The 18,633-nt window shown below is 43.9% G+C and overlaps 1 protein-coding gene across 6 annotated transcripts in view; it reads left to right on the forward strand.

The window, feature by feature from the left end:
- LOC118377888 (histone-lysine N-methyltransferase PRDM16-like) overlaps window positions 1-4,431 on the forward strand; it is a 405,134-nt gene extending 400,703 nt beyond the window's left edge. For all 6 annotated transcript variants that reach the window (XM_052482565.1, XM_052482569.1, XM_052482568.1 and 3 more), the window contains exon 16: window positions 946-4,431. In XM_052482565.1, the coding sequence (XP_052338525.1) occupies window positions 946-958 (13 nt within the window). In that variant the 3' untranslated portion in view covers window positions 959-4,431. The remainder of the gene's footprint in view (window positions 1-945) is intronic.
- Window positions 4,432-18,633: the final 14,202 nt, after the last annotated feature.

The raw sequence follows: 18,633 nt of genomic DNA on the forward strand, positions 1-18,633 counted from the left end.
ACCCAGCTTCCCCAACGGTCTGGACCTGCATAAGGCCAACAATGGCGAGGAGCCCCCCTTTGATGTTAAAGTCATTTTTAACACCAGCTCACTCGAGTCAGAAACCCTGAAAGAAACTCTATACAGACATGCTAAAACTCAGGTAGGTGGACTCCCGTATAAAAAGAGAGAAGGAAGGGGGATACCTATTCCATTGTACAACTGAATGCATTCAACTGAAATGTGTCTTCCGCATTTAACCCTCTGAATCAGAGAGGTATGGGTGGCTGCCTTAATCGACATCCACATCTTCAGCGCCCGGGGAACAGTGGGTTAACTGACTTGCTCAGGGGCAGAATGACAGATTTTTACCTTGTCAGCTCGGGGATTGAATCCAGCAATCTTTCGGTTACGAGTCCAACAGTAACCGATGACTGTTGATCGGTTACTGGCTCTAACCACTGGACTACCAGGATGGAGACAGCAAGTGGCAAATAATTTTGAACGTCCGTCCAAAAGCTTGAGTTCGGTAAGGGGAAATACAAAAAGACAATGAGGAAAAAGCATGACAACCAGGCCAAAACACGATGCCAGGTTGTTCAATGTGGCTTTATGGAGTGTCGGGATGAAAGTCAGTGAATAACAACCAGTATTTATTCTCGTTGACATGCTCTCCCCTCTCTTAGCTTACCTACTAACTGAGCTATTAACTCTCTCCCTCTTTTCTAAACCTCTCATCTAACTACTCTCCAAGCAGCAGCATCACAGTGCTCTCTCACCTTTGACCTCTTGCATGCCAAGACATGTTGCAATGGTTAAAGTGACGCTCCTAATCCGAGACGGAACAGCTCTTGGGTTTTATTGACAATAATGACACCCATGTTTGATTGGCTAACAATTCGGAGACTCACAAAGTGGTTTCTGAACAACGGTGGTGTCTATTTGTTGTTTCTCTTTCTCCTCCAGGCTTATGCAATGATGCTTTCTCTGTCGGAGAACAACCCTTTGCACGCATCCTCCCAGAACTCACTGGATGCCTGGCTGAGCATGGGAGGGTCCGTCCGGGACGAGCAGTTTTTACCCACTCAGACACATCTAAGAGAGTTAGGAGGAGGGATGAAGCCTACTGCGGAGGAGAACTCAACATCACATAGTCCTGGCCTGAGAAGAGAGAGGATTTGTGACTCCTGCCCTTCTGTGTGTGTGTGTGTGTGTGTGTGTGTGTGTGTGTGTGTGTGTGTGTGTGTGTGTGTGTGTGTGTGTGTGTGTGTGTGTGTGTGTGTGTGTGTGTGTGTGTGTGTGTGTGTGTGTGTGTGTGTGTGTGTGTGTACGAGGGGCCTCTCAGATAGACACTCACAGGCAGAGATCAAAGTAGCACTGCTCCGCCCGTGTAGAGGGGTGAAGGACATCCTAGGAAGGACCACCCCACTCCATTCCAGCGAAGCCCTCTAGTTGAACTCTCAGAGACAGTCACGCTTCAGTATGCCACTGCATTACTAGGGGAGCAAAACGTCTATTCTACAACAGCAAATTCTCAATAGATTCATATACACTGACAGTAGGTCTGGAATATGTGCATTGCATGTCCATAGGGGGGCGCTCTTCTCACTCGGTGGGACGAGCAAAAGTATCAACACATAATGGGGGAGTACTAGCTCGTTCACCCAAAGAACCCCCCATTCTCTTCATCTTATCAAATGACTTCACACTCTCCATTCCTGTTTGAAATCAGTAATACCACAATGCTGAGTGTTACAGCAGGAAACGGCACTCTGGTTTATAAAGAAAGTTACAGGACGATGATATCATGGAGGTTGACCCACCCCCAACATATAATGTGCATTACAGAGGACATAGTATCGCCTTCAACAGTTATCTGGTGAGCAAGAGATTTTAAATTGACAACCATTGGTTAGAGTAGCGGATAACGTATTTTCCCCTCTTTTGCTCATTTGTTACCTTGATTCCATTTTGTGTTTTGCTTTTTGATAAACAGTATTGTCGTTCATGGCAAGAGTGGTATGTGCCAAATAACCCGTAGAAAAGGTTTTGTTCTCTGACAAGCATTTCTTTTTCCAGGGGTTTTCATAGCTGTCAAAGATGACGTGATTACCTTCTTCTATATTTCATTTGAAGACTGGGTGGATTCTATTTATTTGGGTAAACGTTTTGGGGTCACGATTGGAGACAAGTGACAACTGAAAAATGTTTTTTTCTCTCTCTCTCTCTTACTTGTTGCTGAAGGAATGAAAGTGAATCGAAACGCAAGTGAGATTGTGAGTCTCGGTTTCAATGCTTTTTTGTGTAAAGACCAGTGTGCCAAATTGGAAAGAAACCATGAAATCAGATGCTATTATTTATAGTGACATGGTAGTCCTAGATCAGTGGTTCCCATCCAGGGGTACTAGAACCCCTGTGGGGTACTTGGTCTATCCACAGGGGGTACTTGAGGAGACTATGGGCCTACTGGTAAAATGCACATGAAGGGGTACTTCAGGGGTACTACGGGCAGAGCAAAATTCAGTTGGCGGTACAATAACTGGAAAAGGTTGGGAACCACTGATTTAGATCATGTTTGCAATGTTGTGTCTATCGTGTGGTTTGATGATTCTCGCTTCAGTTGAACCAATGCAACCAGTATGCTGAGTGTTTTGTGTTCAAGGTGGTTGAATTCTTACTTTGGCTATTTTGGAAATTGCAGCCTTTACCATGATTGTCAGGTGATTTGGATGCCAGGGCATTGTATTGTTAGCTTGTAATTTATCCTACGTTTGAGCAAATCAGTTTTACTTTACAATAAATCCCATCAACATGTTAACTTAACCAGTTTATCAGTGCTCCGATTCTGCGTGAATGGTTTCCATTTTGTAGGAATTCTTATTTTTAAATGTGACCATGTGGTTGTAGAAAAGAACATCTCAGAATGCCCCGTCATAGATAAAATAGACGTTCTTTGTCAGATAGCGTCCAACTACAGTGTGCCATGCCATCATATTTCCACTCTTTAGTTGAAGGGTCTGTGCTATCCGGGATCCTTGGGACCCCATTGAAATTGAAATGTAAAATGGCTAAGGTAAGGGTTAAAGTAGAAGTTAGGGATCCCATATAGCACTGACTTTTTTTTTTTTTTAACCTTTATTTAACCAGGCAAGTCAGTTAAGAACAAATTCTTATTTTCAATGCTGGCCTAGGAACAGTGGGTTAACTGCCTGTTCAGGGGCAGCACAACAGATTTGTACCTTGTCAGCTCGGGGGTTTGAACTTGCAACCTTCCGGTTACTAGTCCAACGCTCTAAACTGACTGGCCTCACTTAAAATAATGATGACCTTGGGGGAAAAAATCTACATCTAATTGAAGCACTGTAGTCATTTGTTTTGTCAGCAGGTGGCAGGGTGATACTAGTTTTGCTGCATAAATCCTCTTAAGGATCCGCCCCTTTTTAAAAATGTTTTCCTAAAATAACATACCCAAATCTAACTGCCTGTAGCTCAGGACCTGAAGCAAGGATATGCATATTCTTGGTACTATTTGAAAGGAAACACTTTGAAGTTTGTGGAAATGTACAACTGTAATAAGTGTGCGCTGTTATGGATCCACATTGAAGTCAAAGATCACATTGTTGTCTCTCAAATACATAGTTACATTTGTTGCTTAGCTAGCTAGCAATTTTTTTTGCCATATTAACATAGAAGTGTCATCAATCAAAACACCTCAAAACAAAGACATGGTATCAAGAACAAGGTAAAACTAGCTGAAACGAGTTACCCACGATTCACATGTCAGCTTCTTGTCATTGTTGCTAGCTAGCTATGTGGCCATCCAGAATCACAACACACAGACGTCTGCCCCATTGAAGCTCGCTCATCGTTTTACATTATGTTTTCAGCTAACCAGGGTATAGTATTTTCACAAACAATGTTGCATTATGTCCAAAACATTCAATGAAAAGAAATGGGTTAAATGGATGGTGCTCGTTTCATTTGAATCTGAGTTGTATCACCTCTGTTATGTTTATAAAAAATATATATTGTGCATGATGTGTTGAGCAGTCATAATGATGTCCATTTGTGAAATGTACATCTTAAATTTTAAAATTAAATGAATCTGTAGATGCACTTATTGTACGTGGTTGAGTTAGTAGATTTGACTTCAAACCAATACAATACAAATGTATTGGGCAGGTGGTTCTTAAATGACTAAAAAAATGAAAGGATTGTAGAATAACATGGATCAATTCTGAAATTGCAGTTTTTTTAATGCTTGTGATTATTGAAGAAATGTAATTGAAATGACATGATTCCGATGATGGAAATGTATACCAAATGTAATCTTTCCAATGTTATGAAGAATTTATACATGAAATTGACATGCAATAAAACCTGTGTGCTTTTTATATGAAATGTCCCTTGCATTTGTCATGTAGCCTTCAATGAACCTTAAATAACCCAATTGCTCATTCTCTCTGTCTTTTTTCTCTGCATTGCCAAAATTGTCCTGGGACAAATGTGTGTATGGCTTAGAAAACAATGGACAGATAGTGAACTATTGAGAATATGTATTAAATAAATAAATGAATAGACCTACCCCGCCCACTTGCCATGATTCTCAAATCATGCATGCAACCACTTTAAAGGGCCAATCTGCAATTGGTACATCCTGTTAAATGAATGACATATACCCATTGATTCTTGAATAATTTTACTTATAAATGCCTAATGACTTTAGTTCAGCTGTCGTACAGCATCAGAACGCCCCCCCCCTCAAAAAATGCACTCCATTGTTCGTAAACAATGTAACTGTAAATCTACACTGTATAGCAAAGTGTCGTTTGAATGTCACGTGTTGAAAAATGCTGAACATAATGTTTGATTTGATTGAGATGTTTTAGGATCCCCGTTAGCTGTCGCCCATGGCAACAACTCGTCTTACTGGGGTCCTACACATGACAATATGGACAAAATACCATACAATTGACATGCGTTTAAAAACATTAACATGAAGTGTGTGTGTTAATCTATCAGTTACAAATACTGTACATACACACAAGTAGGACAGGGGTTGTGCCTTTGCTTTGTTATTTTTTTGTAAACAGGTTTGCATTTACATTACATTACATTTAAGTCATTTAGCAGACGCTCTTATCCAGAGCGACTTACAAATTGGTGCATTCACCTTATGACATCCAGTGGAACAGCCACTTTACAATAGTGCATCTAAATCTTTTAAGGGGGGTGAGAAGGATTACTTTATCCTATCCTAGGTATTCCTTAAAGAGGTGGGGTTTCAGGTGTCTCCGGAAGGTGGTGATTGACTCTTTGCAGTTCACTTGCGCCATGTGAGATGGAAGGGAGTTCCATGCACTCATGGCTCTGTATAATACTGTACATTTCTGGACCTGGGGACTGTGAAAAGACCCCAGGTGGCATGTTTGATGGGGTAAGTGTATGTCAGCTCTGTGTGTAAATTGACTATTAAAATGTTTGGAATTTCCAGCACATTAAAGGAGCATTATGTAGATTTTCTTGCATTATAATGTAATAAAATGTCTCTAAATATATTTGCACTAATAGTGGAATGATAGTGTTTCACAAAGCAAATATACAAAAACAATGATTTGAGCCCTTTAAAAAATTGCTTTCAGAATTTCAGTTTTCCTATTGGTCAACAAAAGGCCTCGCATCTCTTGTTTTTGAAAAAGGTGAAAATAGGCTACACAAGGTATTTTTCATTAACTTTTTTCAGACATTATCACCCTATATGTGTATTGCCAATACTGTACAGATCTTATTCAGTGACTTTTCTTTTTTTGTTATATTCTAAAACGTCTATTTATCCTGATGATCCACTGATCCAGTGAGGCAAAAAAGTATTTAGTTAGCCACCAATTGTGCAAGTTCTCCCACTTAAAAAGATGAGAGAGGCCTGCAATTTTCATCATAGGTACACTTATATATACTATGACAGACAAAATGAGAAAAAAATTCCAGAAAATCACATTGTAGGATTTTTAATTAATTTATTTGCAAATTATGGTGGAAAATAAGTATTTGGTCAATAACAAAAGTTTATCTCAATACTTTGTTAAATACCCTTTGTTGGCAATGACAGAGGTCAAACTTTTTCTGTAAGTCTTCGCAAGGTTTTCACACACTGTTGCTGGTATTTTGGCCCATTCCTCCATGCAGATCTCCTCTAGAGCAGTGATGTTTTGGGGCTGTTGCTGGGCAACACGGACTTTCAACACCCTCCAAAGATTTTCTATGGGGTTGAGATCTGGACACTGGCTAGGCCACTCCAGGACCTTGAAATGCTTCTTACGAAGCCACTCCTTCGTTGCCCGGGCAGTGTGTTTGGGATTATTGTAATGCTGAAAGACCCAGCCACGTTTCATCTTCAATGCCCTTGCTGATGGAAGGAGGTATTCACTCAAAATCTCACGATACATGGCCCCAGTCATTCTTTCCTTTACACGGATTAGTCGTCCTGGTCCCTTGGCAGAAAAACAGCCCCAAAGCATGATGTTTCCACCCCATGCTTCACAGTAGGTATGGTGTTCTTTGGATGCAACTCAGCATTCTTTGTCCTCCAAACACAACGAGTTGAGTTTTTACCACAAAGTTATATTTTGGTTTCATCTGACCATATGACATTCTCCCAATCTTCTTCTGGATCATCCAAATGCTCTCTAGCAAACTTCAGATGGGCCTGGACATGTACTGGCTTAAGCAGGGGGACACGTCTGGCACTGCAGGATTTGAGTCCCTGGCGGCGTAGTGTGTTACTGATGGTAGGCTTTGTTACTTTGGTCCCAGCTCTCTGCAGGTCATTCACTAGGTCCCCCCGTGTGGTTCTGGGATTTTTGCTCACCGTTCTTGTGATCATTTTGACCCCACAGGGTGAGATCTTGCGTGGAGCCCCAGATCGAGGGAGATTATCAGTGGTCTTGTTTGTCTTCCATTTCCTAATAATTGCTCCCACAGTTGATTTCTTCAAACCAAGCTGCTTACCTATTGCAGATTCAGTCTTCCCAGCCTGGTGCAGGTCTACAATTTTTGTCCTTTGACAGCTCTTTGGTCTTGGCCACAGTGGAGTTTGGAGTGTGACTGTTTGAGGTTGTGGACAGGTGTCTTTTATACTGATAACAAGTTCACACAGGTGCCATTAATACAGGTAACAAGTGGAGGACAGAGGAGCCTCTTAAAGAAGAAGTTACAGATCTGTGAGAGCCAGAAATCTTGCTTGTTTTTAGGTGACAAAATACTTATTTTCCACCATAATTTGCAGTAAGTTCATTAAAAATCCTACAATGTGATTTTCTGGATTTTTTTCCCTCATTTTGTCTGTCATAGTTGAAGTGTACCTATGATGAAAATTACAGGCCTCTCTCATCTTTTTAAGTGGGAGAACTTGCACAATTGGTGGCTGACTAAATACTTTTTTGCCCCACTAAAGTTTACCTTTATTTAACTAGGCAAGTCAGTTAAGAACAAATTATTATTTACGATGACGGCCTACCCCGGCAAAACCCAGATGACGCTGGGCCAATTGTGAGCCGCTCTATGGGACTCCCAATCACAGCCGGAAGTGATACAGCCTGGATTCATACCAGGGACTGTAGTGATGCATCTTGCACTGAGATGGAGTGCCTTAGACCGCTGGTCCAATCGGGAACCATGACCAATATATGTATATATTTTTTCAGAACATTAACCATGTGTGCATTAACCTTGTTTTGTACAGTTCTGTACTTTCGACCCAATGATTTTTCTGACAAACAAAGACATTTGCATCCTGCAGGCCCAGGCATGGATCAAAGCTGGCGAGAGTATTTCTACCATTATTTTATTCATGAAAGCATAAAGATGTTGATGAAGAAGCCACATTTGCCTCGGAATCCATCCCCGTTGGTATTCTGTGGAACCATGCGTATTCTGTTGGTATTCTCAGTTTGTATTCCAGTTGGTATTCTGTGGAACCATGCGTATTCTGTTGGTATTCCCAGTTTGTATTCCAGTTGGTATTCTGTGGAACCATGCGTATTCTGTTGGTATTCCCAGTTTGTATTCCAGTTGGTATTCTGTGGAACCATGCGTATTCTGTTGGTATTCCCAGTTTGTATTCCAGTTGGTATTCTGTGGAACCATGCGTATTCTGTTGGTATTCCCAGTTGGTATTCCAGTTGGTATTCTGTGGAACCATGCGTATTCTGTTGGTATTCCCAGTTTGTATTCCAGTTGGTATTCTGTGGAACCATGCGTATTCTGTTGGTATTCCCAGTTTGTATTCCAGTTGGTATTCTGTGGAACCATGCGTATTCTGTTGGTATTCCCAGTTGGTATTCCAGTTGGTATTCTGTGGAACCATTTTTTCGGTGGGGCCCTTTGTCTGCTGATCTCCATGGATGGTTGCCAGCATGGTTGAATGGTCTGCAAAAAACACATTCACGTTTTTAGTACACAATTATCAATATTATTACACAGTATGTCTACACATTGATAGGCTATATACACTATAATTTTTTTAAAGAAAAATGCACTGAAACCAAATACCTTTAGATGTGGTGATCCTCTCAGCTCCAGCTCATTTTCAAGTCCTCTGGTGGTTAAAGTCCTAACCCGCCAATGGTTTGAATGAATGTCTTAATTACAGTCATTTACCATTCTCATTCTCGGACTGGAAACGTTGTTTGCAGAGTACACAATCTCATTTTCTAGTCCTTGTTTAAAAAATAACGATATTTTGTTGATGATTTTGTTTTCAAATAACCCAAACGTGAGTGTTTGTAATCTGAATAAAGGGAAAAAGGCCATTCTTGAACATGGGACGAGACAATAGGCCCTTCCTATTTTGCCTGGCTTGCCATTCCAAATAAAATGGAATATTTCTTGCTCATATAATTTAAGCAGGTCACTCTCCGCCTGACTCTCCACCGATGCGGCCTGGCATTCAACCAAAAACACAGCATCTACCGTGGTATTCCATTTTCAGCTAGACTATTCAAGCCATCGACTCACTGATGGCTGAAGATGAGCAATCAGCAAAGGCAATCTGGAATCTGCGTGCTGCAAAACCAGTTTGGGTTTAAGTATAACTTTTGTATGACTGACGCCTTTAGTGAGAGGTCTAATGCTTTAATAATGTCTGCCCTCCGAATTCATAGTCATTATATGAATAGGCCCATCTGCACCTTCATCAGCTAAAGTGATTTAATTAATGAATGCAAAAAAGTCAACCAATGTCAGCATTTAAATAATTTTCTATCCAAATGTTTAAAGTGCGTTTGGGCGATGGAGAGAATGCATTTCACTGTTAGCCCTTTAAGGAGGAATGGAAAATTGCGAGTCAATTCATAAACCATGTAACGATCTTCTTCATCTGATGAGGAGTATGAAAGATCGGACCAAAACGCAGCGTGGTAAGTGTCCATTTTAATTTAATATCACTGAACACAGAATACAAAATAACCAAAGAGAAACAGTTCTGTATGGTGAAACACAGACACAGAAAACAACTACCCACAATCCATAGTGGGAAAACAGGCTGCCTAAGTATGGTTCTCAATCAGAGACAACGATTGACAGCTGCCTCTGATTGGGAACCATACCAGGCCAAACACATAGAACTATAACACATAGAACAAAAACATAGAATGTCCACCCCAACACACGCCCTGACCAAACTAAAATAGAGACATAAAAAAGGAACTAAGGTCAAACCATGTGCCATCAAAAATCTCTTCCCAACTATTTTGCAATCTATATGGCCCTACGCCAGTAATTATATTGGAGGATTCTAAATTCATATCAAAGGGGCATTTTTCGTTTGGGCAAATCTGTAAAATGACATGCGCAAGAGACGATGATAGTATTTTTCCTTTTAGAGACTGTAATACATGGTGTCCAGGTCAGGATAACCAAAACATTTCATTATTAAAGACTATCAGAAAGAATGCTGGTACTTTTTGATCCAAAGCCATGAATGAGTAAATCACTCAGCTTTATGTTGGTGCTGAGGCTATATGACTGCAATCATCTTCAGTGTTTAGCAGACATCACTTATATCACTTCAGCAGTCAACACATATATCTTAAGAATATCATGGAATATAATTGAACATTTTAGTTTGTCTTAGAATAAAAACCTTAGTATAACAACAGTTACAGCTTCTTCTGACCAAGGAGTAACAAAAAAACAAGTGTATTTTTTCTGCGTGTGTGTGCAGGACAGGGGAATAGCCATTCTTACACTATTGTTCTAAATTCAATCCCCCTCTTCATCCTCGTCATTCAGTTCATTGAAATTCAGTTTTGAAGTCGTACACAATGATCAATTTCTATTTGGTTTATATCGCCCGTTCATTGACAGCATTTCATTCAGGTAGAGACACATTAGCGCCAACTCCCCCTTGCGCTGCTCTGGAGCAATGAAACAGGGACGCAGGGTAACGTACTAAACTACAAATTAACTCTAAGTAGCACAGCATAATCTCAAAACTTTTAGTTGAGGAACCACTGTAAGTGTAAGATTGTTCTTAGTATTTGTGATGTGCTCGTGCACTTACTTTTGTTGTTTGTATTTATAGTTTACCATTATATTATAATTCCGTTTTAGTTGTGATGGCATCGACTGGGATGATGGAATTGGTGCTGACGAGAGTGTTGCTGATAAGACCTGGTGTTCCACAAAGGAATCACAGGTGACTGAAGATTCTGATTAAGAGGAGTCTGACGAGTTTGAAGATTCTGATGAAGAGGAGTCTGACGAGTTTGAAGATTCTGATTAAGAGGAGTCTGACGAGTTTGAAGATTCTGATTAAGAGGAGTCTGACGAGTTTGAAGATTCTGATGAAGAGGAGTCTGACAAGTTTGAATATTCTGGGGACAGCAGCTTGGACGAACAACACATTCCTTCCCTTTGTGTGAAGTATGTTTATCATTCTATGGATTTAGACATGTATACATTTTTTAAATGTGTCTCTTATGCTACTTCTGTACCGTTTTTTGAAAATAGTTTATCCACATATTTTTCCATGTGTTAAAACAGAAGGAGTGGATCTCTCCATCCACAGACACTCCTCCATCCACAGACACACCTCCATCCACAGACGCTCCTTCATCCACAGACGCTCCTCCATCTACAGACGCTACTTCACCCACAGACGCTCCTCCATCCACAGACGCTCCTCCAACCACATACGCTACTCCACCCACAGACGCTCCTCCATCCACTGACGCTCCTCCATCCACAGACGCTTTTCCATCCAGACGCTCCTCCATCCACAGACACTTTTCCATCCAGACGCACCTCCATCCACAGACACACCTCCATCCACAGACGCCCCTCCATCCACAGACGCTCCTCCATCCACAGACGCCCCTCCATCCACAGACGCTCCTCCATCCACAGACGCTCCTCCATCCACAGACGCTCCTCCATCCACAGATGCTCCACCATCCACATACGCTCCTCCATCCACAGATGCTCCTCCATCCACAGATGCTCCTCCATCCACAGACGCTCCTCCATCCACAGACGCACCTCCATCCACAGACACACCTCCATCCACAGATGCTCCTCCATCCACAGACACACCTGACCCACATCAACTGATTTGTGAGGATGACATCATGTCACTTATGAAGTCAGTTTAATACATCTGACACAACCATGGAACAGGTGAAGATTGCCATGGTCTTCCTCTCTTTGATGTCCACTTCAGTTTGAGAGGCACAGGAAGCATCATTGAATGGGTCAGTTAATCCAATCCTAACATGGGTTTGTTGTACTTCTCAACATGCATGCAATGAAGGATGTCACAGACTTGTATCTTTGAACTTCCTATGCTATTTAGACATTGGTTGGCATCCACCCAAGTAAGGATGCTTGCGCAAATGTGTTTGTTCAAAAAAAGCTGTAACTTGGTAATAGTATACATTTTTATGGTATATTTTGGATATAATAATATAATATTTTAGGTTATTTTTAGTATATATTTTTATCCAGGTTGTGTCTCAGAGTGAAAGCACTGCCAGCATTCAAAAGTGACCAAAACATCAGCCAGGAAGCATAGGAACTGAGAAGTGGTCTGTGGTCCCCACCTGCAGAACCACTCCTTTATTGGGGGTGTCTTGCTATAATTTACACCTGTTGTCTATTCCATTTGCACAACAGCATGTGAAATTTATTGTCAATCAGTGTTGCTTCCTAAGTGGACAGTTTGATTTCACAGAAGTGTGATTTACTTGGAGTTACATTGTGTTGTTTAAGTGTTCCCTTTATTTTTTGAGCAGTGTACATTTAAACTCAGTTTTTCACAATTCCTGATATTTAATTCTAGTAAAAATGCCATGTCATAGGTCAGTTAGGATCACCACTTTTATTGTAAGAATGTGAAATGTCAGAATAATAGTAGAGAGAACGATTTATTTCCGCTTTTATTTATTTCATCACATTCCCAGTGGGTCAAAAGTTTACATACACTCAATTAGTATTTGGAAGCATTGCCTTTAATTTCGCATTGCCATCTATTTTGTGAAGTGCACCAGTCCCTCCTGCAGCAAAGCACTCCCACAACATGACACTGCCACCCCCGTGCTTCATGGTTGGGATGGTGTTCTTCGGCTTGCATGCTTCCCCCTTTTTCCTCCAATCATAATGATAGCCATTATGGCCAAACAATTCTATTTTTGTTTCATCAGACCAGAGGACATTTCTCCAAAAGTATGATCTTTGTCCCCATGTGCAGTTGCAAACCGTAGTCTGACTTTTTCATGGCAATTTTGGAGCAGTGGCTTCTTCCTTGCTGAGCGGCCTTTCAGGTTATGTCTATATAGGACTGGTCCCATGGTGTTTGTACTTGGGTACTATTGTTTGTACAGATGAACATGGTACCTTCAGGCGTTTGGAAATTGCTCTCAAGGAAGAACCACACTTGTGGAGATCTACTTTTTTTTCTAAGGGCTTAGCTAATTTCTTTTGATTTTCCCATGATGTCAAGCAAAGAGGCACTGAGTTTGAAGGTATACCTTGAAATACATCCACAGGTACACCTCCAATTGACTCAAATGATGTCAATTAGCCTATCAGAAGCTTCTAAAGCCATTACATTTTTTATGGAATTTTCCAAGTTGTTTAAAGGCACAGTCAACTTAGTGTATGTAAACGTCTGACCCACTGGAATTGTGATAAAGTGAATAATAAGTGAAATAATCTGTCTGTAAACAATCGTTGGAAAATGACTTGTGTCATGAACAAAGTGGATGTCCTAACAAACTTCCCAAAACTATATATATACACACACATATATATATACACACACACACACACACACACACACACACATATTATATATATAATTGATTGGACATGATTTGGAAAGGACCATACCTGTCTATACAAAGTCAACAACGCAGCCACTGCCAGCTAGCCTACTTCAGCAGTACTGTATCATTTTTAATCATTTTAGTCAATAAGATTCTTGCTACGTAAGCTTAACTTTCTGAACATTCGAGACGTGTAGTCCACTTGTCATTCCAATCTCCTTGCATTAGCGTAGCCTCTTCTGTAGCCTGTCAAATGTGTCTGTCTATCCCTGTTCTCTCCTCTCTGCACAGACCATACAAACGCTCCACACCTGGCCGCGCCACCTAATCTGGTGGTCCCAGCGCGCACGACCCACGTGGAGTTCCAGGTCTCCGGTAGCCTCTGGAACTGCCGATCTGCGGCCAACAAGGCAGAGTTCATCTCAGCCTATGCCTCCCTCCAGTCCCTCGACTTCTTGGCACTGACGGAAACATGGATCACCACAGACAACACTGCTACACCTACTGCTCTCTCTTCGTCCGCCCACGTGTTCTCGCACACCCCGAGAGCTTCTGGTCAGCGGGGTGGTGGCACCGGGATCCTCATCTCTCCCAAGTGGTCATTCTCTCTTTCTCCCCCTTACCCATCTGTCTATCGCCTCCTTTGAATTTCATGCTGTCACAGTTACCAGCCCTTTCAAGCTTAACATCCTTATCATTTATCGCCCTCCAGGTCCCCTCGGAGAGTTCATCAATGAGCTTGATGTCTTGATAAGCTCCTTTCCTGAGGACGGCTCACCTCTCACAGTTCTGGGCGACTTTAACCTCCCCACGTCTACCTTTGACTCATTCCTCTCTGCCTCCTTCTTTCCACTCCTCTCCTCTTTTGACCTCACCCTCTCACCTTCCCCCCTACTCACAAGGCAGGCAATACGCTCGACCTCATCCTTACTAGATGCTGTTCTTCCACTAACCTCATTGCAACTCCCCTCCAAGTCTCCGACCACTACCTTGTATCCTTTTCCCTCTCGCTCTCATCCAACACCTCCCACACTGCCCCTACTCGGATGGTATCGCGCCGTCCCAACCTTCGCTCTCTCTCCCCCGCTACTCTCTCCTCTTCCATCCTATCATCTCTTCCCTCTGCTCAAACCTTCTCCAACCTATCTCCTGATTCTGCCTCCTCAACCCTCCTCTCCTCCCTTTCTGCATCCTTTGACTCTCTATGTCCCCTATCTTCCAGGCCGGCTCGGTCCTCCCCTCCCGCTCCGTGGCTCGACGACTCATTGCGAGCTCACAGAACAGGGCTCCGGGCAGCTGAGCGGAAATGGAGGAAAACTCGCCTCCCTGCAGACCTGGCATCCTTTCACTCCCTCCTCTCTACATTTTCCTCCTCTGTCTCTGCTGCTAAAGCCACTTTCTACCACTCTAAATTCCAAGCATCTGCCACCTTCTCCTCCCTCCTGAATCCTCCTCCCCCTCCTCCCTCTCTGCAGATGACTTCGTCAACCATTTTGAAAAGAAGGTCGACGACATCCGATCCTCGTTTGCTAAGTCAAACGACACCGCTGGTTCTGCTCACACTGCCCTACCCTGTGCTCTGACCTCTTTCTCCCCTCTCTCTCCAGATGAAATCTTGCGTCTTGTGACGGCCGGCCGCCCAACAACCTGCCCGCTCGACCCTATCCCCTCCTCTCTTCTCCAGACCATTTCCGGAGACCTTCTCCCTTACCTCACCTCGCTCATCAACTCATGCCTGACCGCTGGCTACGTCCCTTCTGTCTTCAAGAGAGCGAGAGTTGCACCCCTTCTGAAAAAACCTACACTCGATCCCTCCGATGTCAACAACTACAGACCAGTATCCCTTCTTTCTTTTTCTCCAAAACTCTTGAACGTGCCGTCCTTGGTCAGCTCTCCCGCTATCTCTCTCAGAATGACCTTCTTGATCCAAATCAGTCAGGTTTCAAGACTAGTCATTCAACTGAGACTGCTCTTCTCTGTATCACGGAGGCGCTCCGCACTGCTAAAGCTAACTCTCTCTCCTCTGCTCTCATCCTTCTAGACCTATCGGCTGCCTTCGATACTGTGAACCATCAGATCCTCCTCTCCACCCTCTCCGAGTTGGGCATCTCCGGCGCGGCCCACGCTTGGATTGCGTCCTACCTGACAGATCGCTTCTACCAGGTGGCGTGGCGAGAATCTGTCTCCTCACCACGCGCTCTCACCACTGGTGTCCCCCAGGGCTCTGTTCTAGGCCCTCTCCTATTCTCGCTATACACCAAGTCACTTGGCTCTGTCATAACCTCACATGGTCTCTCCTATCATTGCTATGCAGACGACACACAATTAATCTTCTCCTTTCCCCTTCTGATGACCAGGTGGCGAATCGCATCTCTGCATGTCTGGCAGACATATCAGTGTGGATGACGGATCACCACCTCAAGCTGAACCTCGGCAAGACGGAGCTGCTCTTCCTCCCGGGGAAGGACTGCCCGTTCCATGATCTCGCCATCACGGTTGACAACTCCATTATGTCCTCCTCCCAGAGCGCTAAGAACCTTGGCGTGATCCTGGACAACACCCTGTCGTTCTCAACTAACATCAAGGCGGTGGCCCGTTCCTGTAGGTTCATGCTCTACAACATCCGCAGAGTACGACCCTGCCTCACACAGGAAGCGGCGCAGGTCCTAATCCAGGCACTTGTCATCTCCCGTCTGGATTACTGCAACTCGCTGTTGGCTGGGCTCCCTGCCTGTGCCATTAAACCCCTACAACTCATCCAGAACGCCGCAGCCCGTCTGGTGTTCAACCTTCCCAAGTTCTCTCCACGTCACCCCGCTCCTCCGCTCTCTCCACTGGCTTCCAGTTGAAGCTCGCATCCGCTACAAGACCATGGTGCTTGCCTACGGAGCTGTGAGGGGAACGGCACCTCAGTACCTCCAGGCTCTGATCAGGCCCTACACCCAAACAAGGGCACTGCGTTCATCCACCTCTGGCCTGCTCGCCTCCCTACCACTGAGGAAGTACAGTTCCCGCTCAGCCCAGTCAAAACTGTTCGCTGCTCTGGCTCCCCAATGGTGGAACACACTCCGTCACGACGCCAGGACAGCGGAGTCAATCACCACCTTCCGGAGACACCTGAAACCCCACCTCTTTAAGGAATACCTAGGATAGGATAAAGTAATCCTTCTCATCCCCCCCCCCCTTAAAAGATTTAGATGCACTATTGTAAAGTGGCTGTTCCACTGGATGTAATAAGGTGAATGCACCAATTTGTAAGTCGCTCTGGATAAGAGCGTCTGCTAAATGACTTAAATGTAAATGTAAATGACTGTGCATGTCAGAGCAAAACCAAGCAATGAGGTTGAAGGAATTGTCCGTAGAGCTCCGAGACAGGATTGTGTCGACTGACTCACACTTCTGGGGAAGGGTACCAAAACATTTCTGCAGAATTGAAGGTCCCCAAGAACACAGTGTCCTCCATAATTCTTAAATGGAAAAAGTTTGGAACCACCAAGACTCTTTCTAGAGTTGGCACCTAAATGTCTCAAGATTCTTTTGTCTGACGAAACCAAGTTTGAACTTTTTGACCTGAATGCCAAGCGTCACATCTGGAGGAAACCTGGCACAATCCCCACGGTCAAGCATGGTGGTGGCAGAATCATGCTGTGGGGATGTTTTTCAGCTGCAGAGACTAGTCAGGAACGAGGGAAAGATGAACGGAGCATTGTCAGGGGGGGGGGGGTCCTTGATGAAAACCTGCCCCTGAGCACCTAGGACCTCAGACTGGGGCCAAGGTTCACCTTCCAACAGGACAGCGATCCTAAGCACACAGCCAAGACAACGTAGGAGTGGCTTCAGGACAAGTCTCTGAACGTCCTTGAGTGGCCCAGCCAGAGCCCGGACTTGAACCCGGTCGAACATCTCTGGAGAGACCTGAAAATAGCTGTGCAGCAACGCTTCCCATCCAACCTGACAGAGCTTGAGAGGATTTGCAGAGAAGAATGGTGTGCCAAATACAGGTGTGCCAAGCTTGTAGCATCATACCCAAGAAGACCTGAGGCTGTAATTGCTGACAAAGGTTCTTCAACAAGGTAATGAGTAAAGGGTCTGAAAACTTATGTAAACGTGATATTTAAAACATTTTATAAAGATGCAAACATTTCTGAAAACCAGTTTTATTGGGTATTGTGCGTAGATTGATGGGGGAAAATGATTTAATCCATTTCATAATGAGGCTGTAACGTAACAAAATCTGTAAAAAGTCAAGGGGTCGGAGTACTTTCCGAATGTACTGTATATTGCTCATTGAACCATAGACCAAATATTTGTACTTATAAACCCTGTCCATACAGAATAAAATGGTATTATCAGTCATTTCTTCTCTGAAAAGAACAAGACATCGTCACTGACAAATTAAAATCCCAATCAATCGACCATCTTTCAAAATCCACGATAGCTTGTTAAATAGATTTGATCACGAAATATGGAGGGTATGGGCAACAAAGGACGAACAGCAGAGGGGCTAATAATCTTGGAGCTGGGGGGAAAGGTCTCGGTTTCCGGGGTTGTAGCCGAGGCACTATAGCGGGTTGCCAGCGCCTCAGGCTTGACCTTCTTGGATACTGGTTGGTGCTGCGGAAACAAAGTGGTCCGGGTCTTACTGAAACCCTCCCGGAGTTCCTGGTACTCTGCGGAGCTGGCGGAAAGGTCCGGGGAAATTTCCAAGCCCCCAGGAAGATGTCCTGGGGCAGGCACGGCTGACTTCAGGCAATGAGTGTGGCAGGACGGGCTCTAGCCCACGATGGCACCAGTAGCCCAGTCAATGGGGGGATTGTAGTGCTGGAGTCAAGAGAATCCCAATACCACAGGAACCTGCGGAGACTCAACCAGCAGGAATTGGATTGTCTTGTCTCACTGTGGTTCCCCGACACTCGTAGGTTGACGGGGGTGGTCTGGTGGGTGACCCGACCTATAGAGCGCCCATCCAGTGCTCTAACACCCATGGGAATGGAGAGGGGTGGAGTGGGGATGCCCAGCTCGGATGCCAGGATAACTTCCATGAGACTCACATCGCCCCCGAGTTGATGAGTACCTGGAGAGATTTGGACTGGTTTCCCCACCGCAGGATGGCACAGAGAGGGGGGCGAGCAAGGGGAGCCGAAAAATTACCTTTAAGGCCTACCAGAGTACTCACTCCAACAAATGAGCTAGGTCTCTTGAAAGGACATATAGACACATAATGACTGGCAGTACCGCAATACAAACAACTCTAGGTCTCAAGGCTGCGTACATGTGAGGCTGGAGACAGCCTAGCCCTGCCCGAGCTGCATCGGCTCGGGAAGAGGTGAAT

Source organism: Oncorhynchus keta, chromosome 27 (assembly GCF_023373465.1).
Source record: "Oncorhynchus keta strain PuntledgeMale-10-30-2019 chromosome 27, Oket_V2, whole genome shotgun sequence".
Classification (NCBI taxonomy): Eukaryota; Metazoa; Chordata; class Actinopteri; order Salmoniformes; family Salmonidae; genus Oncorhynchus; species Oncorhynchus keta.